Source organism: Micromys minutus (assembly GCF_963924665.1).
Source record: "Micromys minutus genome assembly, chromosome: 5".
In the NCBI taxonomy this organism is placed as follows: Eukaryota; Metazoa; Chordata; class Mammalia; order Rodentia; family Muridae; genus Micromys; species Micromys minutus.
The window spans coordinates 61,730,160-61,747,796 of record NC_137974.1 but is presented as its reverse complement, the minus strand read 5'-3'; the positions used below and the strand labels follow the sequence as shown (position 1 = coordinate 61,747,796).

The following is a 17,637-nucleotide window of genomic DNA, read 5'->3' as shown; positions in this document are numbered from 1 at the left end:
ATCCCCTTGATAAGAGAATGCAGAAGAAGCCCCACTGTCTCTCTAATCTAACATCTCACCGCTCCCTTCTGTTGTTTCTGTTCCTATGTCCTTTATCATCAGGCCCTGATGCACACAAATTCTTCTCCTTCACTGATTTTGTCTTACACTCACTGAGGCCTCCTGTTTGTTGACTGGTGACTTATTGTCCTGTCACAAGCACAGCAAAAGCTGCTGAGGAAATGATACAGGAAATGAAGGAGACTGAAAAATGGATAATAAAGGGAGACAACATTTGAAATGTAAATAAATAAAATAACCAAGAAAAAAAGAAAAGTGAATAATGGATAATACTGTTTCCAATTGTCCAATTTTAGCAAAATAGTCTAAAATGCAATATTAGTCATTGCACCTACAGGTGTGTTCCCTCAGTTAATAAATCTTATGCAGAGAATGGGTTTGTTTGAAGCTCCAGGAAGCTATTCAAAAGCACATCAGGTAGGGTCCTAGCTCTCAGCTATTGTGTGTTCTAACTAAAAAGACAGAAAGGGAGAATTGAATGACTATATACAATCATCTCAGATAGAAATTCTTAGGGAAACTCATAAGATAGCACAGTGCAATAGTCTGACATAGCCTGTCTTTGGGGAACAGGGTGTCCAATTTGAATTATATTGTTTATATATTTTATATACCTTAGACCTCCATAACTGGAAGTAGTCTTGGCTTTAAGAAGAACATAGGAAAATATTCAAAGCAAGGAGCGCACCTGACACAAACATTATAAGGTGTAAATTAACTTGATGTGTCCAAGGAGAAAGAGAAGCATGGGGAAGAAAGAAGAAGGGAAAAAGAGACAATAGAACAGTAGGCAAGATCAGAAGACATTTCTATCTGTCTGCAGATATTGCTCTGCAGGTTTGGTTAAAAAAAAAAAAAAGCCCCTATTGCAGAGCTAGTGCAAGTGCAAACTAGCAGAAATGATGTGGTATTATTTGCAATTGAATGAGTAGACTCTGGCTATGATATGGAGAGTAGATAAAGAAAGAGCAGAATTAGACCATGACATAACCAGAGACCCAACATCACCTTGTGTTGTAGACATGGTAGTTGAGCTCAGACCAGCACAGAAATAGAGCAACACTGAACTCGTCATGCAACCAGCATTCTGCCATTTAGAAAATGTAAGACTTATTCTATGCTAACAAAGAGTGATTTATATACCCATGGAAACTTCAAGCTCTGTGTGAGAAATTGCTATGATGAATGAAGAGGCTGAGACAGATGATGGGGAAAACTTTATCTGGCAGGCTGTCTTACATGAAGAGAGAGAAGTTGTAAAGGGGAACTTACAGGTGAAATAGTTTTGCTACATCAGTCAATGGAGGTTGTCTGCTCTGACTCCAGGAAGGTCTAGAAAGGATTAGAATTGGCATCTAAGGATCTCAGTGAAAACTCAGAAGTTTGTCTTTTCTACATGTCTGGTTTGTTTACCTATAAAATAAAGCAACTCTATGACTAGTTAGATCTCAACCTGGTGCTGAAACAATCAATCCATTGCTCCAATAGTTGTAAAAACATTTCTTCTGAAATTCAAGTCTCTTCAAACGTTTTATATAAGTAGTTATTTTTTGTAGAGCAAGAGAGCTGAAAACATAACTTCTATATTCTACAATCATCACTCGATATACTTATAAAATTGACCAGGATAAAGGTTTCCCCAATTAGAATGAGTTTTATGCTACAACTCAAATGATCTTCTGAACAATTCTTTGCATTAAACTTAATGAATGTATTACCACTCCAAGGAAGTTCGATACAAGATATAAATATATACATAATTTCTTCTCAGTTTCTTCTAGTTATAAGTATCTAATAATTGATAAGTTTGAGAAAAGAAACACTTTGCTACTCTTATCCAACAGTAGAATGTTCTTATGCCCATAATATGTTCCGTCAAGTTTCTAAGGACTACAAAGGCATAGGTTAGCTGAGACACCTGCTTGTATATGTTCTAATCATTGCAATTTTGATCCAAGATGTGGAAACACCACATTTATATTGTGCATGTACATAGATTTAAACATGAACCAGAAATTTATTCATATTTACTTAAACAGAACAAGGATGGGGAGATACAATGAAGTTGTCTCTTTTATAAAGTATTTATTATTTGAAAAATGGAGACTAGGCAACTTCAAAAGGAAGGTTAACAGCTAGTTAAACTCTGAAAAGCTGGGCTATTAAAATCTACACATTTTTAAATTTTTTACTTTTGTCCAGTCATATAATGAGCACCTGACTTGTCCACTATAATCTCCAAGTGAGACTTGACAGACTCATAACTTTTTGTGCTGCTGCTAAAGTTCTCCAGTGGCTTTTTTAATGACAGACATGAGCTAAGGTGTACATAGCTGCACGTTCTTACAATGAAGCAGATATTTGGAGATAAGGGCTCTCTCAGATGATCAGATGCACACATTTAAATAAAGAGAGAATTTAAGAAAAAAACAAAACAAAACGTTATGTTAATTTTTAAATAAAAATACACCAAATAAATGAACAATTCTTTTGTATAGTGGCCAAATACAAAGTAAATCCATACCACTCAGTTCTGGGGCATAATTCACATATTCTTTTACAAAGCTTACCAAGCCTTTTTGCAAGTCCAAACACATTTAAACAAGGAAACTTAGAGCTAAACTTGTAGCTTAATGGTTTTTTAATTATCATTTCATGTATATTGGTGTTTTTCCTGCACCAAATGAATGTCTGGTGTCTATAGAGACCAGATTAGAAGTCAGATTCCCTGGAACAGGGATTACAGATGGTCATAAACTGCCTTCTAAGGTCTGGGAATTGTACCAAAGTCCATAGTAAAAACAGCCAGTGATCTTAACTACTTAACCCTCTCACTAAACCAGTTTGGTTTCGTAAAAAAGCAATAGCGTGATTACAAAGATCCCACGGAAGCTGTTAACACACTAAGGAAGAACCCTCATATTAAATTGCTATTAAGAAATAAGTTGTTCACTTGGCTTAGTTCAGTTTTTTTTTTTTTTTATTTTTAAGCTGCATCTTCTTTATTTTGCATACTTCTCATTTAAGAACAGAAAAAAGCAAACAGAAAAAAATACCATACACAACACTCAACCCTGCTATTCTGTGGGAGGGAATCATTCTGTCTTAAGTCACAAGGACAGGATTAGAAGAGACTCTTGTAGATATGAGCAGACCCAGGTGGGTCAGGGCCAGTCAAGGCTGTTGGAGGAGCCACACGGATACTATACAGAGAGCACAGGTTTCCCAGGAGCCTTTAATCCACTTCTTCCATGTGAGAGGCATCCTCATCACCCTACAGTGAGAGGAATCTCATCAGGAACAGCAGCACTGGGCTCTTCTGTGATGACCTCATCTTCATCAATGCTCAGGCCTAGTTTAATCATACAGTAGATGTGGTTGAAGTGAGTTTGGGGATTCTCAAGTGAGAAACCAGAGGAGAGCAGAGAAGTTTCAAACAGCAGCACCACCAGGTCCTTAACAGCTTTGTCTTGTTATGTCTGTCTGCACAATGGGGTGATCAGGGTTGATCTCTAGGTGTTTCTTGGCCATCATGTAGCCCATTGTAGAGTTGTCTCGCAGTGTCTGGGCCTTCATGATGCATTCCATGTTGGCTGTCCAGCCATCGGTGCTTGTCACAATGCAGCAGAATGAAGACACAAGCCTATTGGAGATTGTCATTTTTCAACCTTCTTGTCCAAGATCTCCTTATCGAGCTTGCAGAGATTCTCAAACTTTGCCTTGCTCTCTTCCATTTTCTTCTTCTCTTCCTCATCCTCTGGTAGCTCTAGTCCTCCTTAGTCATCAAGACCAGGCTCTTTCCATCAAATTCCTTGATCTGCTGCACACAGTACTCATCAATAGGCTCAGTCATATGCACCACCTCAAAGCCCCATTTTCACCCATGCTTTTTGCTCTCACCAGGACATAGTATACAGACTTCTGGGTCTCCTTCATGTGAGACACATACTCTGACAGGGAAGTCCTCTCATCTCCAGACTGAGAGGTATGATAGTGAAGGAGATCAGAGAGGCAGCAACAGGTAGTGGAATCCTTGTGGATTCAAAGCTTTAAATTCTTGGAGAACACCTCATAGAATTTCTTGTAGTTCTTTGTCATCAGAGAAAGAACATCATCAACTCAGAGAAGAGCTCAAGGAACTTCTTCACAATGTTTTTGTGGGTGACCTCCAGGATCTTGCTCTGCTGGAGTATTTCTTCAGAGATGTTGAGGGTCAGGTCCTCCGAATCAACCACACCATGGACAAAGTTGAGGTACTCAGGTATTAGCTCACAGCAGCTGTTCATGATGAATAAGGATGGGAGGAACAGTTTTATCGGACACCAGCTGGGCAGGGTAGTGGAAGTGCCAAACAGCAAAGACCAGCGGGTCAAGTCAGCCAGAGCCATTCAAATCAGTAGATAGGCTGAGTAAAACCTGACACCAAGCTGCCCACTTATGGAGATGTCTGCATCAGCCTGGAGAGCCTCCATGAATGCCTTTGTACCAGAATTAGCAATGGTTCCCATGTTATTTATGAGGTCAGCCTTGGTCATGCCAATGACAGTGTCCACCAAAGTCAATGTGCACACCTGAGGGTTGGGGATATCAATTTTCAGCTCTCTCCCACTGTCCAACTTAAAAGGGTCCATCATGGTCTCATACTCAACCTTGTCCAGGGCATCAGAAACATTAGAGATCAACTTGCAGAGGAAAATATCCTTGTTGGAGTAGACAGTATTGATGATTAGGGACATGAGCTGGGCAATTTCTGCCTGAAAGGCAAAGGTCTCCACCTCTTCCTCCCCATGGTGCACTTCCTCAGGCATCTTTACAAGTAAACCAAGTAGTAGTAGTAGAAGTAGTAGTAGTAGTAATAGTAGTAGTAGTAGTAGTAGTAGTAGTAGTAGTAGTAGTAGTAGTAGTTTTAGTAAAGAGCAGGGTAGGCCTAGATCATGTCCGACTTGCACGGCAGGCATAGACTGCATGGAGGTGACTCAAGAGTGTTCAGGTTTCTTAACATGATTATATCTATTGTAATAGTTACTGTGTAGGAACAGGGTAATGACTGTGATATTATTTCTTTTCAATGTCTTATCATTCTTCAAGTTGCATTTGGATTCTCTGCACATCTAAACATTTCATGTTTGAAATACATGGTAGGGTCATTTTGTGCACGTTAAAAACAAAACACAAATGTTCCATATCTAGGTGCTTGGGTTAAACAAAGCCATGATAATTACCTCATGTACTAGCTAGAGTCTCAGCAGTTCCATGTGTCCAGCACACTGGTCTTTAAAGAGAAATGCTCTTTGCTAAGACTCATCTCTTTTATATCCTTGTAAGATCATCTATTCTGACTTCATTCCCATACAAACTACTTACAGTATGAACTAATATTTATGCTTGCATCTCACCTGCTGCCAACAACATATTTTCAGCCCTATGAGACATTCTGGAGCCTGTTCTTGGGCTCAACATTCTATCACCCACTATCATTAAAATATGGAGACAACTGTGACAAAATAAAATTTCCAAATAGATTAAGAATTTTCAATGGCCATCAGGGAGCACTTCACTGGGTAAGAATAACTAGTAATTCTGTATCTATCTATGTGTGCTTGGGGGAGAAAGGGCCACTTTGTCTGCCCAATTCCTAGAATGATGATTTTATCCACAGTCCCTCAAGTCCACCTTTGAAGCTGAGACACCATTTGTTGACACTGCCTGAAAATCTTATCACCCTCATTTGGAAGTTTATTTCTAGGAAAATGACAAGTCTGAGACAGAGTCAGGTGTGTGGGGAGAGATTGTACAGGCCCAGCAAGTGCCTGTGTCATATGCAGGAAATTTTTCAACACCACACTAGCTGTTCCAAAGGTATTTATCCTATTCAAAAGTATTCATTTAACTTCAGTAGGAAGTTAGGGCCATCTTATCTATATGTTAGTGCATATCTTAATTCTGGGATGTTTGGTATATTTATATATGTAGGGAAATCATTTTAATTTTGGAAGCTTGAATACAGTTTCCTTAGAATTTAAAAGGAAAACACCTGGGGCAGGCAAACTGAAAAGTTCAGAAACTGCTGGATGAGGAGACTGAAGAAGTGAAGAAAGAAAAATAAAAGGCATTCCACTGAAGCCAGCACACAGGCCAGGCACATGGTGGAAAAGCAGTCCCATGGCAGGGGAAAAGGCTTTAGAGAAAGTAATGGATCCAAAGTATCAGGGAAAAGGCTTGACTAGGTTCTGGACAGAACCTAAAAGAAATAGGCAGAAAAGAAAAAAAGAAGACACAATGACTTTCTCACTCATGCCACAGGAGAGGTAGGGACTAGCAGACCCTCGTGGTGTTTCACAAGGACACGACTGGGGCCAGGAGCCTTGGGGGGGGTGTATTGTCTTATTGAAGAAAATTTTATTCTATGTTTTAACATGGTCTAGGGGAAGCCTTGTCACACTCTACTTACAGCTAAACATCAATCATGAACTTGATCTACCATTAAGGAATGTGATTACATTACTCTAGAATAAAATATTAGGAATGAGAATATTTGGGAATCCAAATTTATGAGCCCTTTTACTACAAAGGTGGCAACTCTGATGCAGCTCTATAACAGTCTCTCCATCCTCTTTGTTCCTGTTCATCACACAAGGTCTTTCACATAGCTCCAAAAGGTTGAGACTAAAATCTTGACTTTCCTCTCCACCCACATCAGTTCCACATTCACCAACCTTCCTTGTGCCTCTTCACTTAGAATAAGAAACTGTCCCTTGGAATGTACATCCTTCTGGTAACTGAAGTTTCCCCTCTTTCTGTTTTCAAGGATGGGAGGAACAGTTTTATTGGACACCAGCTGGGCGGGGTAGTGGAAGTACCAAACAGCAAAGACCAGCGGGTCAAGTCAGCCAGAGCCATTCAAATCACCTACTACCTCCAGACCTATGGTTCTGCCACTCAAGACCTCATAGGGGAGAAGTGGGAGAATGAGTTCTGTAAGCTTATGAGTAAGCTCCAGGATGAGCACCAAGACCTCCAACTGTACTCTCTGGCATCTTTTAGCCTCTGGAGAGACTTTCATAAGACCAGCATTCTGACAAGAAGCAAGGTCCTGGTGAGCCTCGTGCTGATCCTGACTACAGCCACCCTGTCCAGCTCCATGAAGGACTGCTTGCGCAGTAAGCCCTTTCTGGGCCTCGTGGGGGTGCTCACGGTATGCATTTCCATCGCCACTGCAGCTGGGATCTTCTTCATCACTGATGGGAAGTACAACTCTACCCTGCTGGGAATCCCTTTCTTCGCCATGGGTAACTATCCATCCTTGTGGTAATCGGATTCTTGCTGGTTTGGGGCAAGGTAGTACATTTCTTGGTTTCTCAGGTGGATATACTTAAGTTTCGCTTTGTTGTGGCTGTGTGCTGTTGTGTATTATTTTCCTTGTGTTTGTTTTGCCTTTTTGAGGCCTTCAAAGGACATTATAGAATAACCAAACCATCCTTTCCTTTGAGATAAGGATGTCAAAAGTCTTTAGATTACACAATATGGGAATGCTCTACTCAGTTTTTTTTTTTTTTTTTATTAAATGTATCTGATATAAAAGTAAGAAGAATTTTCTGCTCTCCCCCCAATCATAACTGTCCACAGAGATAGTGCCAGGACAGTTAATAACTGTAAAAAATGAATAGTCTAAAAACCACGGATATGTCATAATTTCAAATATCTTCTAAAGTAAACTCAAATTCAGTTAATAGTTTTACACAGAACCTACTCTATAATTTTACCTGTGTAAAAAATATTAAAAATAAAAAACCCGCCTAATCCCATTTAGATATATATTATCCAGTTTATATGTTTATCTTTGATGGAAATATTACCCTTAAGGTTATTAATTTTCTCCCAGACAGACATAAATGATATTGTAACTATTAAAAATGCTGTATGTATGTATGCATGTATGTGGTGTATATATGTGGATATTTACTGGGAACAAACATGAGCAAAGACTCAGTAACAGAGTGGATATGTCTTATTGATAAAGAGGAGAAAATGGTAATATTTGTGATACTCACAAGGTTCTGTTCTATGTGGTGTAATCATGTGTAACAATTCATAAACTGAACCATTAGGTGCTGAAATGAGAAGAGCAAGGAATTCTTAAGCTACAAAGATCTGTTGATGGACTAGCTTAAACTCAGTCATAAATAAGTTTCACTATTCAAATGCTAAATAAACAGCCATGTAAACAGAAAGCTTTCTACGTGGCTCAAGTACCTTTTTTTTAAAAAAATCTTCACAAGCATGTTTTTAAATAACAGAAGGCATGAAAATTTCACAAGCTGACATCCAATGTCTGTATTGGGAATCTAAGTAAATTATAGTTTGATGAGCTAGCTCATCTATCTAAACCTTGCATAAAATAACAATAGAAGGTCTTCAAGTGATTATTTTTAACATAATATAATTAAAAATAATAGTTGAACCCAAATGCTCAGTAAAGATATGTAAGTTTTAGCAGGTAACATTGTGTGACAGCTCAGTGAATTCCACAATGATGAACAAACAACCTTTTGGCTTCATGCAATTGAGTCTTAAATTTTTTTACATAGTATCACAAATGTATATTCATATTTTAGCTAATAAAAATATCCTTTCCAAAAAAAAACCTGTAAAATAGTTTACCATTAGTGATAAAGATGAGTCTGACTGGATCATTTCTACATTTTATTCTTTTCTAAATACTCAGGTATCTTCTTGACTTGAAAAATGACACAAAATTTCTAAAAATCACTCAATAAAACTCAAAAATAAAACAAGACTATCTTAAGCTCATTCGAAACCAGTGGCATCTTAATTATGGAATAGAAAGTTATTTTTTTTTAGAAAGGATAGTGTTATACATTCTGTAAAAATAAGGTTAAAATTAAAACAACCTCTACTGTAGCTAGATTTTAATGTCAGCATGACAAGGTCAAATTAGTGAAGTAGTGTTCACTTTTCTAATAACAAGGACACCAAAAGCCATAGTGTTGGAAAAGTCCAGACCTATGGCACATACCTTGATCCGCTAACCTTTGCAATCACAAATCAACTCTAGACACTGTGAATATGGACTGTAAGGACACAGATCAGTGGTACCCATGGTGCTGCTGCAGATCTCAGGGGATTATGTCCACTGTCCTCCGAAGGTAAAGCAATGAAAGACCTACAAGCACGTATATAAAAATTCTGCTTCATCAAGATCAAGGTTTTGCTTTCATCCCAGTTTTCTGCTTATGTTGTATGTTATACTGAGTACTCAGGAGCATCTATTCGTTCTCAGGCTTCATGTAAAAATAAGGAATTGGAACTAGTTACATTACATTTGAAGATGCTATAGCATTATTCATTTCATCATTCATTGAATATAGGATTCTATCATTCCTTTTTAAATTGTAAGGTTTATATTAACCTCCAACCTCTATCTAGAGAGAGGCAGAGAGACAGGCAGAGTGAGAGATAGACAGACAGAGACAGAAAGAGATTGATTGATGGTTATGAAAACCCATAGCCTTGCATACAAAGCATCAGATAAGCAAAGCTCTGAGTCACAGAAAACACATGGTTGTGATGGTATTGAAGGAGAATGTGATGTTAAATATAAAAAAATATTGCTTGTCAAATACATATTTGCCTGTGGCATGTACAACACTGGTTGATGCAAACCCTTTGATGAACTACTGTTCATGAATGTACAGACTCCAAAATCAGTAGTATATGACAGGAAGCCCAAACAATACTTTTTGTAAATCTATATTTCTGACCTAGTCTACTTTCTATTATTGTGATAAAACATTAATAAAAGCAACTTGGGGAAGAAAGAGTTTATTTGGTTCACACTTTCACAACATAATCTATCATGAGGGAAGTCAAGGCAGGAACCTGGATGCAGGAGCTGAAGCTGAGACCATAGAGTAGTACTGCCTACTCTCTTGTTCTTTAAACTAACATTCAGCTACCTTGCTTACACCTCCCAGTACCACATGACTAAGGGTATCCCCGTTTTCCCTTGTGCATGAATATAGAATGAGCATTCCTATATCAATCATTAATTTAAAAATTACCCACCACAGACTCGCCCACACCAATCTGATAAAGGTATGCTCTTAATTGAGGTTCCATCTTCTCCAGTAACACAAATTTGTGTCAACTTGATAAAATACAAAACAAACAAACAAGCAAAAACTCTTTTTTATCTATTTTATATAGATTTATAGTTTATTCTACTTTATATAGAATAAATTGGCTATACACAATTTTTCTTTCTTCCTGGAAAGATTTTGTGTGCCAGGATTCAAAACCCTTCACTCTTATCAAAGCTGATTCTCAAAGCTTATGCCCAAAGCTGTATATGTCAATTGTGGTATCTGTCCTATAAACCAAAGAGGCACATATCTAGTATACCTGCAATCTTGTGTATTTCTTCTGTATCCATTATGTATTCTTGATTCTTTTGATGACCCATTTTAGAGGTACATGAAGTGTATCTAAATATCTTTCTTTTTTAAGGGTAATTTCTGATTTTTTTTATACTTCTTCCTGAGGCTTCCTTGAGCTAATCTTCATTTGTCATGTTACATGCTCCATATGTGGCTTTAAAGAAGGTGACTATAGGTACATAGTCTCTCAATACTCAACAAATTTAGAATTAGAATGAATTTTTCAACTTCCTGAAATGATTTTAGCTCCCTTATCACTTGATATTTACTGACTACTACACAACTCAAGGTATTTAGGATTATAGTCTCAAAGGCTTTGGATTAAATTAAAGTCACTTCATTCCTTATCTTTGTGAATTTTATACATGGATCCAAAAGAAGAAAATGAAGAAATGTAAACTTTGCCATATTGTTGAGAAATTAAAACCAAATATAAAGGTGGAATGGTATGGTGGGTCAAGAGTCTTGGAGGTTAGTGTGGGTAGGGAAATGTTAATAAAAACTAAAATTAAAGTAGAAATATAGGCAAAGTTAAAAAAAGCAATTTAGAAATTGAGATAAGTGCTTCTGGAAGTAAAAGTGGATCTGAGAAGCAGAAAGAGGAGATGGTGGAGTACAATGGGTAGCAGACTAAGAAAAAGGGCCAGAGAGGGTACTGAAAGATTCTATGGGGCACTGAACAGTTAGTACTTCAAATGTTGAATAGGGGAGTTAGAATACCATGTGAAGCATTCTTAATCAAAGGGGTGTGTTCTGATAGTTGCATACATCAGTCTGCAGTAGAGCAAGAATGAGGAGCAAAGGTTATCACAAGGCCAGTCCTGTGATACAGGGATAGCCTAAGATAGCACCAGAACAGTGGCAGTGAAAAAATGGATTCAACTCAGAATATGTACCTACAAGTCAACATGATAGGATTTGCTGAAGAACTGGATATGGTCTATGAAGGAAAGTGGTGTCAAGGGAACCTCCAGTGTTTGCAGAGTGACTAATTAATAGATTGCTGCCGCACTTGAGTGTGCTTAGATGGTCTTGGGAGAAATGAGTTTAGGTTTGTATCTGCTAAAAAAGGCTATTCAATAGGCATCCAACTTTGGAAATGTAAATAGGACTAGGTGTAGAAACTTGTGTAGGGACCAGGTTCAGAGGTTGGAGCCATTAGAGTAATTGTTGAATTAATAAGTTTATATAGTATGAAAATCTGCTAAGTTCAGCTAGAAAGATGAGCATAGATGCCTTTGGATCAAGCCTGGAGCACTCTAATACTTTCCAACAGGAATGAAGGTAATCCAAAAAAGGAAAGATAAAAATGATTAGACAATGTAAAAGGACTGCAAACCAGAAAGAATAGTGTCCCAGAAGCAAAGTAAAGAAGTCTGTGACGGATGCCAATCATATAAGGGATCCTAATGCCTTATGTCCAGTGAGAACTGAGAAGTGGCCTTTGACTCATCAATCTGAAGGCCAGGCCTGGATGACTTTGACAAGAACTTTTTTGAGGAATGTTGTGGGTAAAAAGACCATTTAAAGATGGCCAATGTGGATGAAAAGAAAACAGGTAAATACAATGAGTAGGAATAGTGCAAACACTCTTGGTATTATTTGTTTTAATTGGACAGTAAAAACATTTATGCATGTCGGGACATGGTCAAAAGATGGAAACCTTCATAGTGAAGAATAAAGAAAAACAGAAATTATGAAAAGAATGGAATTGAGCAGAAAAGGTTCTTCCTGCACTTGAACACAGGAGCATCACTGGCTTCATATAAGACCATAGCCAGAATGGAACAACACAGCTAGACTTGTACAGTAAATATACAGGAAAAATACAGGAGGAAATGCATATTGTCTGCTGTGAAATGAGTGGAGGCTTGAACGTGGAGGTACTTCCCTGTGGTTTCAACTTTATCAGTGAGTTATAGAAGTCTGCAGCTGAGAATAACCATTGGAGGGGGTATTGAAATATGGAACCATCATTTAGCAATGTTGGGGCTGAGTTTTAAGTTTTGGAAATTGTAGGGTGTGATATGAAGCAATTATATTCATGTTCTTGATTTTACTAAACTAATCAGTGAGTAAGTGTGCTGAATTTGTAAGCCCCCTGCCATACCAACAGCTAGAGAAAGAAATTGAATTTGATCAGAAAAAAGTAAAGCACAGAACCTTCTAATACTGCAGTATTATATTGTCATCTGCAAAGTTTATGCTTGAGAAAAATATAGTTAAAATAAGTAATACAAATAAAAGGCTAAAGTTTACATTCTTGTTGGGCCACACTCATAGCTAGCTACCTTGGAGCATGAACACATTGAATAGAGAGCTTGCCTAAAGCAGTGTTGATCTTGTTCACATGACTGGTACCCAATCTTGGATCTCTGAAGGGTGGTTTCATTTTGTACTGTTGAACTGAGTATCTAAATATATTCTTACCAGTTTGAGGTTCTCTGAATTGTTATACTTCCTATATGAGATCAAGGAACTCCTAGAAAATATATTTCTAGAAAGCTACTCAGAAGGTGGCTTAGTCAGGGTTTCTATTTCTGCACGAACATCAGGACCAAAAAAGCAAGTTGGTGAGGAAAGGGTTTATTCAACTTACACTGCCATATTGCTGTTCATCACCAAAGGATGTCAGAACTGGAACCAATGCAGATCAGGAAGCAGGACTTGATGCAGAGGCCATGGAGGAATGTTGCTTACTGGCTTGCTTCCCCTGGCTCACTCAGCTTGCTTTCTTATAGAACCCAGGTCTACCAGCCCAGGAATTGCACCATGCACAATGGGCTCCCCTCTGGATCACTAGATGAGAAAATGCCTTACAGCTGAATCTCGTGGAGACATTTCCTTAGCTGAGGCTACTTTCTCTGTGATAACTCTAGCTCCTGTCAAGTTGATACAAAACCAGCAAGTACAGAAGGTACAAGTCCAGTCTGCCTACAGAATTTGCATCACATCAGAACTATCATATTCTTTTGGCTGTATACACAATTACTAGGTCCAAACATGATTAAAGAATGGGACATTAGGACTTCATGTGTTAAGCAGATACTTGGTAGAATAACATCTCAGGAGGCTGTGTGAAACAGGAGTTACTGTTCTGGCCGTCTTTGGGAAATGTGGAGCAAGAAACAAAGTAGAATCTAGAGATAGTTGATGCAAAGGTTTTTCAGAATACATCATTCTGAAATTATCAACTAAATTGTTTACAAACCATTAACAGAAAGTAGAAACAGTCCCCGGGATCTGTAAATAACTCCAAACACACTACAAATGATTTTCATATATAATATGTACTTTAGAAGTATGTTGTTTTCAGAAATGACAAAGGAAAATAAGACCAATGCCAACCCATGAGGATGAAGAAAAGTACTTGTAGTACCTTCTGTGTCAGTAGCACAGAAACAGAGAATGAATAGAACCTTCTTCAGAAAGCAATTCTTAGAAGCAGTGTACATACACAAGGAACAGACAGTTTTCATTAAAGTAAGACTCTAGAGATATGTAGAGATCTTGGTGATGGAATTATATCTTAAAGAGCACTTTTTGGAGATTGGGAGTAATGAGAAAATGGTCGGAGCAGATATGTAGACTCTGTGAAAATGAGTCCTGAGAGAGAACTGAGTCTCTTACACCATGCTCAGAATTCACTTAGGAGGTATGTACATGTACAGCAACAGTAGTAGAGGCTCCATAACGCCTTCCCATCCCATCTAATCAAATTATATGATCTTCAAGCTCCAGAAATCTCTCCCTCTTTCTTCTCATTTCCTCTTGTTCTTCCTCCTCCTTTCATTCTTCAACTTCTTCCTCTTCTTCCATTTCATCATCCCTCCTTTCCCCTCCTCTTCCCTCTTCCTCTCTTCTCTGTCTTCCTGCCTTCTATATTCGATAAGGTATTTTCTATTCATAACATTTGTAGTTGAAGTGTTCCTGGCCACTCTATGCAAGATCATGAACATCTTCTCTCTTTCTGCCTCAGTGTTTTTAGAATTCATCATTGTCTAAGTATATACTGCTTAGCTTGTTTTTTATCTACTATCCTCACCAAAATGCAAATTCCTGAAAAATATGCATTTGCCTTGTTCCATTCCATTGAGTCCTGTGATGACAATCAGCATCTGATGTAGAATAGATTTGATAAACATACATATAATGATCAAACGGCCTGTCAGTGTTTTCAAATAGGTTGTCATATATTAGAGAATCATTAAACCAAGTCATGGATATCATTTATATTTTATTTAGAAGAAAGGAGAGCAGAAAGGATAGGAAATGTAAAACTAACTGTTACATATGGTGCATCGGTGACATATTTTTCTTCACTGTCATATATATATATATGTGTGTGTGTGTGTGTGTGTGTGTGTGTGTGTGTGTGTGTGTGTGTATAAGCTCATAATGTAAATGGGCTACTGTCAATATTGTCTTAAAAGACAGTATAGTGCTTGAACGAGTTATACTGGTAAAGGAGACAGCTTAAAGAATTCATCAGAGTCGGAAGTAGCACTGGTCTTGTTGGGAATAGACGTAAAAGAGGACCATATACCTTTGTCATGTTTATGTCACATGCTACATAGCATCTAACTTAGAATTTTCCCTCTGGAGAATGCAAATATGACTACTTGACATCATTACCTTGTCTAAAGTACTCACAGTGAGATTTGTGAACACTGAGTTGCCATGGTCTAGCCTCAGCCTGAAGAGAATTCTGAGAAAGAGAGGAATGACAGTGGAACTGATTCAATAATGACTAGAAGTCAGTAGTAGATGCAGGCTGTCAATTCAAGTGTTCTCTCTTTACCAGAAGATTCTCATCCTACTTCCTTTTTTTCCTTTCTCTGTACTTATGCCTCCTTTCCATTTTTTTGCCTTCTCCTGAACCCAGTCTTTTATTTACTAAAGCTATACCATTAAGACTTTGCAGTGTTGTTTTTAAGAAATCCTTAAGTTTACATAAATTTTATAAATCCAAGATCATTACTCTCAAACTCTGTTTCCTCAAAATAAACTAAACACAAAGCAAAAGCACATCTTCCTATAGTTTTACACAGCCTCTTCTTCATGGGTTGCTGGGCACAGTTACTGTAGTTTGCTGGTACAGCTGTCTTTAGTAACTATGTTCATATAAGAACAGAAAGGTGACAGACTACTCAGGTTAAAATAATTTCTTACGATACTTTAAAGCACATGCAAGTAAGGAATCTCACTCTCCCTAACTTTTCTAGGCATCGTTACTGCCAATCCTTCAAGTAGCTAGGAGAACAAAGTACTAACTTTTTATATGCTTATATGTCATCTTTGAATTCTCTGATATTTGATTCCTTATCCTGACAATTCCATGGCCTCATGTACTCTCCTTCTGATACAGTTTGTTTCTAGATCATATATAAACCTTCCTCCTACATACAAGCCCATCTATTACTTGCTTGTTTTGTGTAGATTCTTCCTTCTTTTCCTACTCACCCCTTTTCTTTTTGAGACCACATTCACTCTCTATTCTTGATATCCCCAAGTTCACCCTGGCTAATTCATGCAGCAGTCATTGGACTGGAAGGTACATGTATCTCTTTATAGTTCCAAGTTCCAGGCCAAATCTGCCAATGAAGGATTTCTACAAAAGACCACACAGGCTTTTATGGCCTCTGTAGTTAGGTTGTCTAGATCATTTCCTATGACTCTAAAGGCCAATTGTAAGGCCTGTTCCTCATCCTTCAAAGCCTCATGACCACCTCCATTTCTCGTTTTTGATAACCGTATCTGTTTCATTTATTATGGACTGACTGTCTCACAGTAACGGAGGAAGTATATTCCCCAGAGAGATTTAACATAAAACACACAGATCATCTTCAGGACAACAGCAACAATCAGCACATATGCGGATCAATGGCCTGGTGATACTCCAAGAGCAGGAACTGTGTTGTACCTTCCCTTATATAGCCACGTGGACCAGCATGGACTTATTGCTGGTTTTTTTTTTTCTAATTTTTTTCTAATTCTTAGATTTCTCTGAATAAGATGCCAAAAGTTTTGTTTCTTAAACTATAAGCCTTAGTATGTCCTATACGCTATTATTCAATTTAATTTTTTTTTAATTTTTCTCTGTTCTTTTCTAGCTTTGGCATGGCCCCCATGAGTCAATTTTAATGAGTAAAGATGCTATCATAGTTTCTTTTCTACTCGATATAATGAGATACATTGACAAAGGCCAACATGGGGGAAGTTTATTTTAGTTATTTTAGTTCACAGTTCCAGGTTATAGTCTATTATAGAGAAAAAGTCACAGCAGTAGGAACTTGAGACTGCCAGTTGTATCATATTCACATTGAATAACAGAAAGAGATGAATGAAAACATGCTTACTTGCTTGGTTATGCTCAACTCAGTTTCTGATAAAAGACTACCACCTAGGGATTGGTGCCACCCACAGTCAACTGGGTCTTTCCACATTAATGAGCAATCTCTCACAGCCGTGCTTTATGCCAACACAATATAGATGATCCCTCATTGAGACTCTCTTCCCAGCAGATTCTAGATGGTGTCAGGTTGACATTAAAGCTACCCATTACAATCACTTTCGTGTTTTCTTAGGCCTGTTGAAGGGAAAAAAAGAGAAGATCTTAGCATAACACATCCTTGAAGGTTACATCAAATATTGGAGGTAGCATTGAATTGTATGTTCTCTTAGTGTATAATTCTATCGATAATTAATTATATTTATAGGCTGAAGCCTGATTCCATAAAGTTTTATATACTCTGTGGCAGTGGTTCTCAATCTTCCTAAGGCTACAACCCTTTAATACAGTTCTGCAATTTTGGTGAATTCTAACCATAAAATTATTTAGTTACTACTTCATAACTGTTATGAATCATAATGTAAATTTCTGATATGCAGGGTATCCAATATATGAGCCCCACTTAAAAATTATTTACCCTCAAAGAGGTCGTAACCCACAGGTTGAGAACTGTTGCTCTGAAATCATCCTCAATCTTTGTATATATTTTTGATACAGCAGTTGTTCGAATACTGAATTGCAATTAAGAATGAAGAATACTGTTAAATACCACAATTGTACTCAGAGTAAGAATCATGTAGGCAAGCTCTGAAGAACTTAATTTGAGGC

The 17,637-nt window shown here is 37.7% G+C and overlaps 1 protein-coding gene across 2 annotated transcripts in view; it reads left to right on the top strand.

Moving 5' to 3' along the window:
• The window catches only part of PTCHD4 (patched domain containing 4), a gene marked incomplete at both ends in the record, with an annotated part of 192,188 nt that overhangs the window by 57,527 nt on the left and 117,024 nt on the right, over positions 1-17,637 (top strand). For both annotated transcript variants that reach the window (XM_080916678.1, XM_080916677.1), the window contains one exon: positions 6,869-7,349. In XM_080916678.1, coding sequence (XP_080772804.1) covers positions 6,869-7,349 — 481 coding nt within the window. The remainder of the gene's footprint in view (positions 1-6,868; positions 7,350-17,637) is intronic.